Source organism: Anabas testudineus, chromosome 7 (genome assembly GCF_900324465.2).
Source record: "Anabas testudineus chromosome 7, fAnaTes1.2, whole genome shotgun sequence".
Classification (NCBI taxonomy): domain Eukaryota; kingdom Metazoa; phylum Chordata; class Actinopteri; order Anabantiformes; family Anabantidae; genus Anabas; species Anabas testudineus.
The window spans coordinates 22698280-22711243 of NC_046616.1; the positions used below are offsets into that span (position 1 = coordinate 22698280).

Consider the following 12964-nt stretch of genomic DNA (forward strand, 5'->3'; position numbering starts at 1 on the left):
CGTCGTTAGAGCCTTAGTCCCCATTCTCGAAGATAAAATCTCTCTATCTTTCTCCGCCTTTCTAATTGGCACAGATCAATAAGTGTTCTGTTTTATCATTATTGTTACATTGCTGTATCAGAAGCTCCTGTTTTTACTAAGAGCCGGCGCCGCTTTCCATGGATAGACACTTCCTGGTGTCACCAAGTAATGTCCCCGGTACACCTAAAATGGCCGACGCTCTGCTGAGTCTCAGCTGCATTGAAACTCGTGAATGGTTGTGACACCTGTTGATCAGCTGATTCATTTCTGTCAGCCCATTATCAAAGGTGAAAACATGGATAAGACTAGAGTGCTGCTTCTTAAATTTCAATCTTAAATAACCAGGGCCAGATTTGTTATTTTTTTAATGAGTCACTTGATCATTTTAAACTTCTAGACTTTTTAAAGACTGTGTTCCTGCTTCAGATGATACCATGAATTACATTATACAGAATATTGCAGACTGGTAGAATTAAGTTTACAAAACTATCACTGATGCAGTTTGTGTTATCATAATTCCAGAGAAGGTCTTTTAAAAGCTGAAAGCACAGTTTTTTTTTCTTTTAAAGGTATCCATTAAACATACAGTGCTTCCACTAGGCCTCTCAGCTACCTTCACTTCTAACAACACCAACTGTGTCGGTGACATTTTGTCACCAGTTTGTAAAAACTGTTTATTATACCTTTAAAGTTTCAGGTTGCTAAAGCTATAGCCAATGTTTGATACATGTTTCTAATAAAACTGAAACAAGTGCAAACTGCAGTAATGGAATGAAGTACATGTACTCTCATGCTGTATTTTTTAGATAATTGCACTAATGTATTTAAATGTAATGCTATTTTATTCTAACCAAATTACAGTTCAGAGGGAAATATTACTAGGTACACTTTACTCCACTGTATTTATTTGGAAGCTATTTTTCAGTGAAATATTTTTCATACAAAACAAATTTTAAAATAAAATACATGGATCCATATACACTTATTTAGATTACTTCAGTCTATAATATAGGCCTTTTTCTTTTAAAATGTAATTTTTCATAATTATGGGGCAACTTGCCTCTTTTTTTGCATTCCAAGCTACCATCCCAACCTGTTTTTGGAGCAGAAGTAGAAAGAGAGAAGTCAAAACCTACTGAACATAGTATTCTGATTGCACCAACAATTCCTCCCTACTTGTTTTAGGAAAATGAGGTTTTTACAATATAATGTAATTTGCATTAATTAATTTGCATTGTAATTAATCAAGTGTACTGTAATGGATTAAAAGGTTAAAAAAGTATGATAAAATGGAAGGTTTGTTATAGTTTTAGTACAAATTGAAGTGCAGTACTGTATTTCAGTAAATGTTACATTCCACCTCTGTCCACCATCTAGTAAAGTGTAAAATGTATTTGTATTGGCCAGTGTCTGGATCTATGTATAATGCTGAATACAAGTAGTATTAAGATGCTAAAATACTCTTCAGTAAAAGGAGAATTTTTTCACTTTTTATGAAAATGTTCTAACCCTTTGATGTTAAGTAGTACTCAATTGTATACAAATATTTAAGGATTTAAAAGGAAAATGATTGGCTATATAAAACAACGTGCAGGTAATCAATTTTATCATTTATAAAAAACAATGAACAACAATACAAACACATTAAAATATAACCAATTTTTATTTGAAAATAAAAAATTGGTAGCACCTTGTCTTTTTTGTCGTTTTGGTCAGATTAGGTAGACAAAACAAGTCTTGGTTCATTCTTTTACACAAAGACAAATTGTGACTGTCTTAACAAATACTTTTGGTCATCAAAACTGGTCCATTTTCATTGTCATATCTTACTGGTCTTACAGGCATCAGAATTTAAACATCATAGAGGAACCATATTACCCAGGAAACACCAACAGTTTTTGCAGGATTGTAAGTATTTGTTGATTTAAATGATTTATCCATTAACTCTGACAGCAAAATGTTTGTTATTTAGGCACAGATGAAACAGTGGAACAAAAGGCCAGCCTCAAAGTAGGCAAATGGATTACATTACAAAATGTTAAGCATTAAGAAGTACTTAACAATACAGGTTTTTGGCCAATAAATATAGAAAAAACACAAAAACATGTTAGAAAATTTTGATAGTTTCAAGTGTTGCACTGGAAAAACCACAGCCACATGGCATTACACTTACTCCGGACTGTTTTCTCACGCTCAGCATGACACATCAGAGTGTGTAGGCCTTACAAATCTCTGTTCAGGCAAGAACACCATTATCTGTTTGAATTTCAAAGGCACCGTTTTTACTTTCAGCACTGTCAATATAAAACAAGTGCAAGTATTCTGACATATAGAAATAAAATTAAAAACATAGTAACAAATCAACCACCTTGACTCAAAACTACTGTGGCTTTTATGGTCATCCTATGTGCCAACACATTCCAGTGACAAAGACAAACGTTCGCCCTGTTTACTTAACTACTAACCAATAATATCAAATATCAATCAGACCTATAATGGCATACATTTGCATGTTTTGAGATTATGTTACAAATGAACAAAATACCTATGTCTTGCTGCCCATTAAAAAGTAAATAAGGCTACAGTAACATTTTCATCTGCTGAATGCAGTAATTGATTGGTTACTGCAGAGGTACACTGTCTATGTAATGACAGAACTGGGTTGCATAGAAAAACTGTGTTTATGATTTAAAAATAGTTTTTCTTATAAAACAAATCAGTAAATGTATAAAATCTGGAAATTTAAAAGAAAGGAGCTGTTGTTTTTCGTTGTTCCTTAAAGGCACAATAATAAAAAAACACTATGTCCAAAAGTCAAGTCAGGGCAGGCAGGCTTCTGCTTTGCCAAAAGAACCACTTTAATATTCAGTAACTGGAGTGATTGTGATGGTGTGACTGCTTTGGTTGTTGTATCCTGCTCATTCTCGTAGTGCTTTCAAATAGTGGTTGTCAATATTGCCAGCGCTGACGCTGAGAGGAAAAGCCTCAGATTGTGATCTATAGGTTTCTACAAGCCAAAGACATTGTGTTTTCCAGGCTTGGAATTTCCTTGACCCCAAGTTAATGCAATTGTCTCAAGGCAGGATTTTGTACAGACACTATGAGCTCAATGCCTGGAAACTACACTTAGTATTCGGTTCTGTTGTAAGTTTAAAGGCTGAACTCTAACAGGAGCTCTGCAGGCCTCTTGTGCACTTAATGTCCACGAAGCTGGTCCAGCCTTGTGTAAACGTCATCAGCTTGGCTAAGTTCTTCGAACACAGGCAGAAGGTTGAGCAGCTCAGCATCTTCCACGTCATCGAACCATGACAACACAGGAACCTGACAAGCACAACAACTCTCAGTTTTGCCCTTTATACAAATTAAAGATAAAAAGAACTTATAACCTTCCAAGCCAATTGTAATGCATTGCTGATGTGTCTTAAATTTGACAAACACAAGGTACTTCATAGTCAACTGAAGCAGATCCAAACTTACAGCATTATTAGGGTGGAAGATGTACGAAGCAGGAGAGTTATCCAGGATGAGGGTTTTGTGAAGATCTCTGCCCAGACGGCTCAAATCTTTGACATAGCAGCCCTGGTGGAATACACACGATTCCCGGAATAATCGGGCCCGGAAAACACCATACTGGTCCAACAGGTCTGTCACTGGGTCTGCGTACTGATGAAGGTGGTGGATGAGGGAAAAGCAGGGACGGAATGTATAAGGTCGGACTAGTAAAGCTAGTCTACTATTGGTGGATTTCTACACTAACAGCAAATGACATTACACAACTAGAATCTACTCATCCAGGTTAGGTTGTACCAGCTGTTCATAAATCCATTCCTAAGTTTGACTTGTAAAGTCACTCGTACTATCTACAACCCTTCAACTCGTGGCTCACTGAACTGGATGTAATCATTCAATTGAAGGAGATTACTGCAGCCTTACAAGTTGTAACACAGCTGCAGGAGATTTATGTTAGTAGAAGTCACTGAGTACTAGTAATATAAAACTATGCTCTACTAAGTGGTTCTATTTAGTAATTTAATATAATGAATATAGCAATTTGTATGTGTAAGTAACCAGCACCAACAAGCTCTTCATAAGGACTAAGATGCATTTCCACTGGAAATTTCCTCGGACGTTTAGATCCAAGAACTAAAGACCAAGAGTAATCAGTAATGTTCAATGCTGCAAGCCACACCCTCGCCCTTTCCTGGTTTCTCAATCTCCAGAAAGTACTACCCTTTGAGCAGGTATGTTTGTGTTGCAGGTAAACTAAATTTAGACCCTAGTTCCTCTTGTGGAAGCACAAGTAGAAAGGAACCAAGTTCTTCAAAAGGTTTGTGGTCCCCAGGAAAAGTCCCTGCAGTGAAAATTGGCCACTAGTGTGTAGTACAGTGCATTTCAATTTCATTTCAATCATGTAGAAAAGCAGCAAAAAACTCAATTAGAGATAATTTAAACAAAAGTTGGCTAATATCGTGTAAATGACTAAATGACTTAGGCTTCAGAACAGCTGGTGCAACTAAGCACAGAAACACAAGGAAGCTTGAGAGTAGTATGTTTAATAAGGTGACTAACAGCATGTTAGGCTACTGCTCTCACAGTAAAAGGAGAACTAAAAAGTGAGAGAAAGCAGAACAACATCTGATAGGTCACACATTGCATCAAACAAAAGATACATAGCGCTGAATAAAATATGAAGATCTATTTAAGGATCTGATGCAAAGTACCTTAGCCAGACTGGCAGTAAACAGCACACATTCAAACAACTCCCCCATTCTCTGCAGGAACTCATCCACATGTGGCCTCTTCAGTACATACACCTGTAAAAACAAACAGACCCTCAGTCAACTGTTCCTCTGTCATTTCATTCCTTCATTTTTCTTTACATCTGGATCATTAACTCATCATTTCCATCCGTTGGCTGCTAATAGCCAGTTCCTGAAACAAGTAATCAAGAATAGGCCGTGCCAGTGTTAACCAGCCTATCCTGGATTACTTGAACCAGGCAGAGGCCCACAGAGGATTCCTTACCAGCACACGGGGTCCCAGGAATCACATTTCTGAGTTAATTACATTTCCTCATGTCCAACAGATAGAGGCTCGACACCATAGTTGGACAAATGGCACAGTACATGGTGCTAGTTAGGCATTATAGCAATGTCTTCTTAACACAGCACCTAACATGCACTCTATAACTTTTTAATGAGTGTGTTCGATGGACTGGGCTGACATGACACGTTTTCTTGCTGATGTGTCCACTTCCACTTGGGTGTCCCTTTTTCAACATCTGGCCAGCAGAGGGCTCCGTTCACCCATCATTGAAAACCCTGGCTGATCAGTTTCAAGACCCATCCCTTTTCAGCTCAGCAACTGCTGCAAACGCACCAACATACATACACAAACACAGCCCCCTCCCCTCCACGGCAAACACACATACATTAGTTTACCTGGTGTGTGGTCCCCTCTATCTCCACAGGCACGATGAAGTCTGCATTACTAATAGGCTGGGGGGGAGAGCACAGAGGGAGACGGTTGGCATGCTTATTCACATGAGGCCCTATGTGTACATTCACATGGCATTACATAACAGCTGAACACTTAGAGCCAGACTCCTCAAATGCTGACATAAATCACATTACAAAGCAAGCAAAATATAATATGCTGGATGTTCCTCAAAAACATGCGAAGAAACTAATGCAGGAACACAGCACAACCAGACCCACACACAACTGCTACATGTAAGTATAGTCAAGTATATAATACGGTGATTTATCAGACAAACGTGTTATTTCTAGGGAATGAGAAGAAAGAAAGCTGAAGGACGAAACGACAAGGCAGAAGACTGGCATATACAAAAATGAACTTATCTGATGATCAAGTGAATAGCTGTGGTACCTTGAATGAGCTGTGCACCAGGGTCTCATCCAGGTCTATGACCACACATATCTTCCCTTGGTCCTGGGCCTTCACCTCAGGCAGGAGGTTGGGTTGAGCCTGCTGAGGAGACACACAAAGGAGATGTTTTTTAATAACATCTATATGATTTGAGCCTGATTACTCCCAAAAGAACTGTGATTCATATGAAAACCAAAGCTTGGCTGTTTGAGTTTACCCCTGGGAAATTAGATAAGACGCAGTTTGAGGAAGGTATGCCATGATGGAGTGCGCTTAATTATTTACTGTAAAAGCATCTTTGTTGTATATACATAAGCATCTTCACCTGCAGGGAAAACAAATGACCTTGATGTAATCTAATTTTCAGATATCCAATCTTCCCTTTATGTTCATTTTGTTTCATTCCAGGCTCTTTATGAGCACAACCACACTAAAATTAATTATTTATATATTACATAACACTAAGCTATCTATTCTAGAAGGCAAATTAAGATTGAGAAAAACCCAATCCATGGGTTACAACTATCATCTTTCACAAGCCCATTGCACGTTTAATTCAGTTTCATTTCAGTGAGTGCCTGCCAGACAATAACCAGGCCCTACAGATGCTGCTTCCTGTTTCCTGCTGATGCCAGAGGACACTCCTCAATGTGAACAAACATGGCATCTCATTAAAATGCCCCTTACATGGTGCTGAAGCTCTAATCGGGCTGACAGCGTTCACCAGCATGGCCGGCCGTGTGCAGCAGGCATTGAGGTTTTATTATTATATTTTTTTCCCTCCACCTCAGCAATTATGAGGCGCACAATAAGCCATTCTCTGCTCACACTCGCCATCTGCCTAAAGGATTGATAGTGTCTCTTATCTTCCTCAGAGGATCAAGAGTGCACATCAAAGTGATTCCATATCCGCAGACAGTTGTGGTTAGGTTTCAAGATGTTCAGAGCAGGTGCACTGGTGGTTTTTTTTATAGTGCGCAGTTGTAAAACATAATGCTTGAAAACAATAATAAGTACATTTTTTACAGCAGAATGTTTAAGTGTAATGATACAGATAAACTATTCAAATAGCTTTGTTTATAGCAGGTAGTGTGTGTGTGTGTGTGTGTGTGTGTGTGTGTTAAATAAACAACAAAAATAAAGGCAGGACTGAGCTAAGGTCTTCAGATTGTTTTTGGCGATGTGAAAGATTGCTTGGAATACGAATAGTGTTACCTTGACAACAGTCCCATTTTCCTGTGACTCTAGCAAGGCCTGCTGGGAAGCTGGTGGCAGTGGCGGTGGTGGTGGTTTGGGGCCATCCTGAGCTTGGAGGCAACAGAAGAGTGCTTTGAAGATGTTACAACTCCGAGGTTGCTTCAGGGCAGAGCGGCTCACCTGGCCTGTTCAGCACAGAGAGAGAGAGGCTGTCATGAGTATAACTGCATGTAGGCAACATGAAAATGCTACGTGGAGCCTTGAATTACATACCACAACTTACATCAGCTTGTCCAGCTGTGTTACAAACAGCATTTTTTTAAATGTCAAATGTTCACTGATAAATGAAATTCTGCATAATTAGGTATGGGTTGCTTTTATTGTGTGGAACGAGCGTCCCCTAACCTAAAGGGACAAGCCATCTGTCTACAGGGATGACACAGCCTGCACATGAAATCTGTTTTTAATGCGCCTGCCTCTGCCGATGCTGTTGCTGTCGCTGCTGCTGCTGCTGGAAATGGCTGGTACATGTTATATAATCACAGAGGGCGGGAAAACCCACACTCTCCAGCAGTACCTTCAAGAGAAAACACAGACAGAAAACATTCCAACCATTTTAAACTCCAAGACCTTTCACGACTGCCTGCAGCTGGCCAGAACAGCCAGACAGTCAGTCAGTCAGTGAGCCGGACAAGCAGTCACACCTCGGTGCTCTGTGCTGGTCTTTGATCAGTTACTGTAACGATGGATGTCCCGGCCCCACACACAACTTAAAGCAAAAGCAAAAAGGGAGGAAAAGCGTTCTGGCAAGTTCCCTCCAAGTGTGCTTCATGTGAGGACTTGTTTGAATTTATATCCATCAATGCAGCTCCATCAGTAAACACAGTCAGCACCTACTAGAAAGAGGAAGAGCCAAAAGTGTGTGCCAGCAAACTGTTTCCACACAAATTTACATGTGTGTTTTTTCCATATTCTACAGTGTCTACCTCCCTGACCCACTCTGCTCTGAAGACATAATGCATACACACCGGTGACCATGTTACGCAACCTCGTGTTTAAGAGACAAAGGACACTGGAGCTTGATTTGGTAATTCTACAGATGTCCTTCATTATCCTGGCAACCGTTTTCTGCAAATATTAAGCTTGTCGTTCACATGATTTGTACACATAGAAATGAATCCTGATTTCCAGTCAGTGCATGTCAGCCTATTGGGTTTTCCCAGGGACACAGTATGACACAACATATACATTCGATCTGCCCTAGATGTAAGAAAAAAGCTGGTGAATCCTACAGAGATGTCCAGATGGCTAAATACTCCAACAAAACATGCAAGGTATGTGAATGAATTTCACTGAACCTAAAACATAATAATGCAAAATGCCTGATAATCAAAATAATGAGCTGAGCCGCAATCAATGAGCAAAGCTTCAATCGAGCCCAAGGAAAGCGTACAAACAACGAAATGGTTGAGACGGGCTACAATGGGCGTGTGCAGAGGGGTGTGTTTGTGCATTCCGCTGTCAATACCGCGGCACCTGGTATTTCTATACAGTCCCACTGTTAATCCACAGCCACCGTACAGATCTAGTGCCTGGATCTTTGTGTCTGGTCAAATACAAACTAACGTGGAAGCGGTGCCACTGTTGCGCATGATGAACAAAAAGAAAAAAGAAAGAAAAGCACACCTATAGTTTGCAAATGAGCAAAACAGTAAGGTTTGCACCGTACTGTAGCGCTGCCTGCGGTGACACACGAGCTCCTCACGCTCTACCTGCTGGTAGTAAAGATACGGGAAGGTGCCAAACAAGCTGGAACCTGATGGACATAAATCCACAGTAGCTAGGTTTGGAGAGCTGCTGGTGATCAACAGCAGCACACACCGCCGAGCAGACCTCGGGGATAATCACAATAACACATGTTAAGAAGCGGACACGGATTTGCACGAGAAGAGTTCGCCCACTGCAAAGCAGAGACAAAAACAGATCAACAATAGGTTCTGGATGGCAAAGCCAGTGCGTAATCGAGCTGTGAACTTAAACCCGAGCGCTGCGTCCGATGCAATAGGAATAACTTGGCTGTGGTAAAGCAGAGTGAGCATCAACATAATCTGGTTTCTGATATTAGGTTCGTCCTGGACTCTTCTATTCACTCACTTTATGCGTGATTAGCAGGTGATCACTGAAAAAAAAACAAACAAACGAGGTCACAGCTGCTGGGCAAAAAAAATGATTAATTAAATCAAATCATTAGCATAGAAACACGTTATGAAATGCCCAGACTTCATCCCAGTGTATTTTCCAGAGCTTTGGTGTAAACACAACAGATGTGCTCGGTGAATGTCATAAGAAGGCAGTGCGCCTCAGACCGCGTTCAAAACAGCGTCCGCAGCGCTCAACTGTCAAATGGGCGCACTACAGTCCTCCAACAGCGACCATTATTCACTACCACTCACACAGGAGCCTCGGAGCCACACGAGGCAGGTGTGCCTATTATTATTATTATTATCATTATTTGTAAAGCATATACAACACAGTCCCATCTCACCTGTTTTCGGTGACACTTGAACGTCTTCTTTCTGCACTTGGGTGATAACAGAACTTTCCATCTGACAATCACGGAGCCCTCAAAATCCTCAAATCCTGTCCCCGAGCACTGATGGGCATCCCTCATTGGGTTTTATTGGCAAGTCGACTCAACTATTCACCGAGGTACGGTTCACTTGTCATCCGCCTCACTTACAGTCCTCGACGACAACAGGGGCTGTTACGTTATCTTGTTCCTGGGTTTCTTTTATTCCCCGCCGCCGCTTCTCCTTCTTCTTCTCTCGGAGGTCCGCTTGGGGAGGGGGCAAGGCACTTGGCTATGTTTTTCGGAGGGTATCTGAGCGTCTGTCCCACTCCGTCGTCTCGCTAATATCGCTTGTAATCGTGCTAATGTCGGCGAGCAGCCCCCCGCTCCCGTCGCTGCGAAGTCTTCACTTTTGCACCTACAACATGGAGAATCCAGGCGAGAGGAGGAAAACAACCGAGGAAATGGGGCAAGGGAGGCCGGTTTCAAGCCCCCCCTTACTACAGATAAACAACATCGCCCGAAAAGCCTGGTGGAGCGACGGAAAACACCGAGTATCGGTCGCTGGTGCGGGGTTGGACGCAGAAAATGTGATAGTGGAGCGTACTTAGGTGTAAAATGTGAGTTTTGTTGTTATCCGGGGCTTTGTTTTTCTGCGGTTGGGACTCCGCGGGCGCCTTGAAACGGGCTCAGCCCGCTGATTGGTCGGCGGGGATGAGGGGCGTGACCAAGGCATTCCTCCCAGTCCCGCACGCTCCGCAGCGAACACATTCCAACGCTGCTGCCCCGCATCTCATCACATTGTTTGTAAATGATGAAAAAAAAAAACAAATCAACTCGTTGTGTTTCGACAGGCCATTTAACAAAGGCAGGGAGCCAGTTTCTCGTGTATATATTTTTTTCTTAAATTGTAGAACGTTATTTCTAACACTGTTGTGGTTTCTTTGTTCGTTTGTTTTTATTGTCAACACACACACACACATATATAAGTTGTCTACAGTCTGCACTTCCTCTGTTTTTGACCGATATTTACATCAATTAATATGATCTCACAGCAGGCTAAAAATACCATCCTGCGACCGAAATGATACAAATTAAAATTGCCCAAATTAAAGTGATCTTTTACTTTATAGCCATAAATAGATAAAATCAGGGTTTTATCAGTGTCATTACATCTGATTTATATGAAATCCAAAGCAGCATTAAGGGTCGAACAATTCAGTTTCTGCTTTAACTAAGCCAGAAGCCACAAAATGGTGAAACAATAATAATAATGTTAATAATAATAAAGAATTCACTGAACCTGAGAATCACATATAGTGAGACTAGGCTATGTTGCTTCTATTGCATTATTAAAGAGGCATCAGTGTTTCTAGTAGCTAGAACATCACTTTAAGATCCATTATTTAGCATTTATAGGTGACATAACCTATATAAAAATGTCATAGGTGGTTTATAAGCCCCTACAATAATATGCATATGTTTATTAATGTAGGCTATTTGTTAACAGCTTTGACATAGGAGAAAGTGTTGACCTTTAATAAAAGACAGCACTTTACCTATAATGTATGGAACTATCTGGAAGAGGTTTCAGGTTTTTCTTTATCTGACGGAGCCCCACAGTGTGCACTGAACATCTCCACACCCGAAGGGTCCGACTGGTCGAGACAACTCTGCGTAGAACTACATGGTAATTCTCCCTCAGTCGTACTTTATGTCTGGAGGTAATAGAGGGCAGAGTGAAACCAATGACCCAGGCTCCTTTCATTTTCTCTCTCATTTCGCTTCCCCTCAGTGACAGAGTAAAAATGAAAGTGTAACTTGTTTTGCCCAAAAATGCTGGCGGACTTGGCTCCAGGAACCACTGTGTTACAGCAACCACCGACCATTTATGCAACAATACACCCAGGCTCTAATGAAGCTCCATGGAACTGCTGGTCATAAACATTACACGGTGGTTGCATCATGTAAAGATTCAGCTCAGTTAAGAATAGAAATAGTCATTATTTGGGACTAAATCCAAGGAATAACAGCAACAACAACAACAAAAAAACATCAGTAGTTGCTCTATTGGTTTCAATTAAAATGTGTCGTACTCAGCTGCAAATACATCATCTGTCATTTTATAATTATTTCCACTAGGCTGAGTATAGTGATTTTTTTGAGCATGTGGGACTAAAACACATCGGTTTTACCTTGTTCAAACAAACAGACCCAGGCTTGACATGATGTTACGCAATGTGGTTGACCAGCAGGTCCCCAGACATTTATATTTACAGCACAGAGGTTCTGCAGTGCCTTCTTATCCTCTGGAAGTTCAAAAACCTCTGAGTACATCACACTGATCTTGTTGCAGCAGCACAATTTGTGCAATTGCGGTGTGAAATCTAGCAACAGCAGATATTTGTTGTATTTAAAAAAATCACAAAACACACATTCAACTGATGTAGACACATCCACAAATGGCAACTCGCCGTGTGGGTGTTTATCAGAGGAAGGCAGGAAGAAACAATACAAAATGAACTTGTTAATAAAGGAATAACACAGTTGAGATAGTCAGTCATTCCAAACACATGTGGGCCTATTACACCACAAGCTCAGCCAGTGCCCACAGTGGCCACAATGCAAGACATAAACAAGAATGGCCCCACTGTTTGCATTCCTGGTGTCGGACATTTTAAGGCAGCACTGACAGACTGGGTAAAAATATATACAAAATAAGTATGGACCGCACAGCTGGAAAATGTCATGTGGTTTTAAAGCTGATGCCACTGTTTATTAAATCAACTTGAAATTCTGTTTTGCCTCCTCTCTTGTACCTCCAGCCTCTTTCTTTTCGTATAATGTTGCATGTGCATTCCTCTGAGAAGACAGATAGAAGGGCTCAAACAGTGTTAAGGAGGCCCTAGGTTGGGCCTTAAAGGGTAATGTGTAATGTTGAACATCAGATGCAAATTAAAACTACATCCATCTTCCGTTAGTAAACAGCACTAATGCACGAGCACATACAAACATCACCAGGTGAAATAAGAATGAAACACATTTCAAACCTGAGATCTGAAATTCATTACTCAAATCACAAACAGCAGATGATGTGATGCTTCTCTAATAATTCTGACGTCCTGCGCTCATATTCCATGTTGTGGTTTTATTGTATTTGTTCAGTGCAAGTGTTTGTTTATAATACAAGTTCACAATTAATGGCTTTTAGAATTGCAAATCATTAAATCAGTCGGCTCTGGTACACCACAGTAATAAGGCAGCATCGTAATTCAAGGACATCTCTAT

At 40.7% G+C, this 12964-nt stretch overlaps 1 protein-coding gene across 2 annotated transcripts; it reads right to left on the reverse strand.

Annotated features, from left to right (window-relative positions):
• Positions 1-1665: 1665 nt before the first annotated feature.
• On the reverse strand, positions 1666-10314 carry ctdsp2 (CTD (carboxy-terminal domain, RNA polymerase II, polypeptide A) small phosphatase 2). 2 transcript variants are annotated; one of them, XM_026368352.1, is made up of 7 exons: positions 9653-10314; positions 7126-7292; positions 5911-6009; positions 5463-5519; positions 4743-4835; positions 3499-3684; positions 1666-3342 (listed from the first exon to the last, which is right to left on the reverse strand). In XM_026368352.1, exons 1-7 carry the CDS (start codon positions 9711-9713, stop codon positions 3217-3219), a joined length of 789 nt encoding a protein of 262 aa, XP_026224137.1. In that variant the 5' UTR covers positions 9714-10314; the 3' UTR covers positions 1666-3216. The 2 variants fall into 2 exon arrangements, with proteins under 2 accessions (XP_026224137.1, XP_026224136.1); XM_026368351.1 differs by having other exon boundaries at positions 5911-6012; positions 9653-10313.
• Positions 10315-12964: the final 2650 nt, after the last annotated feature.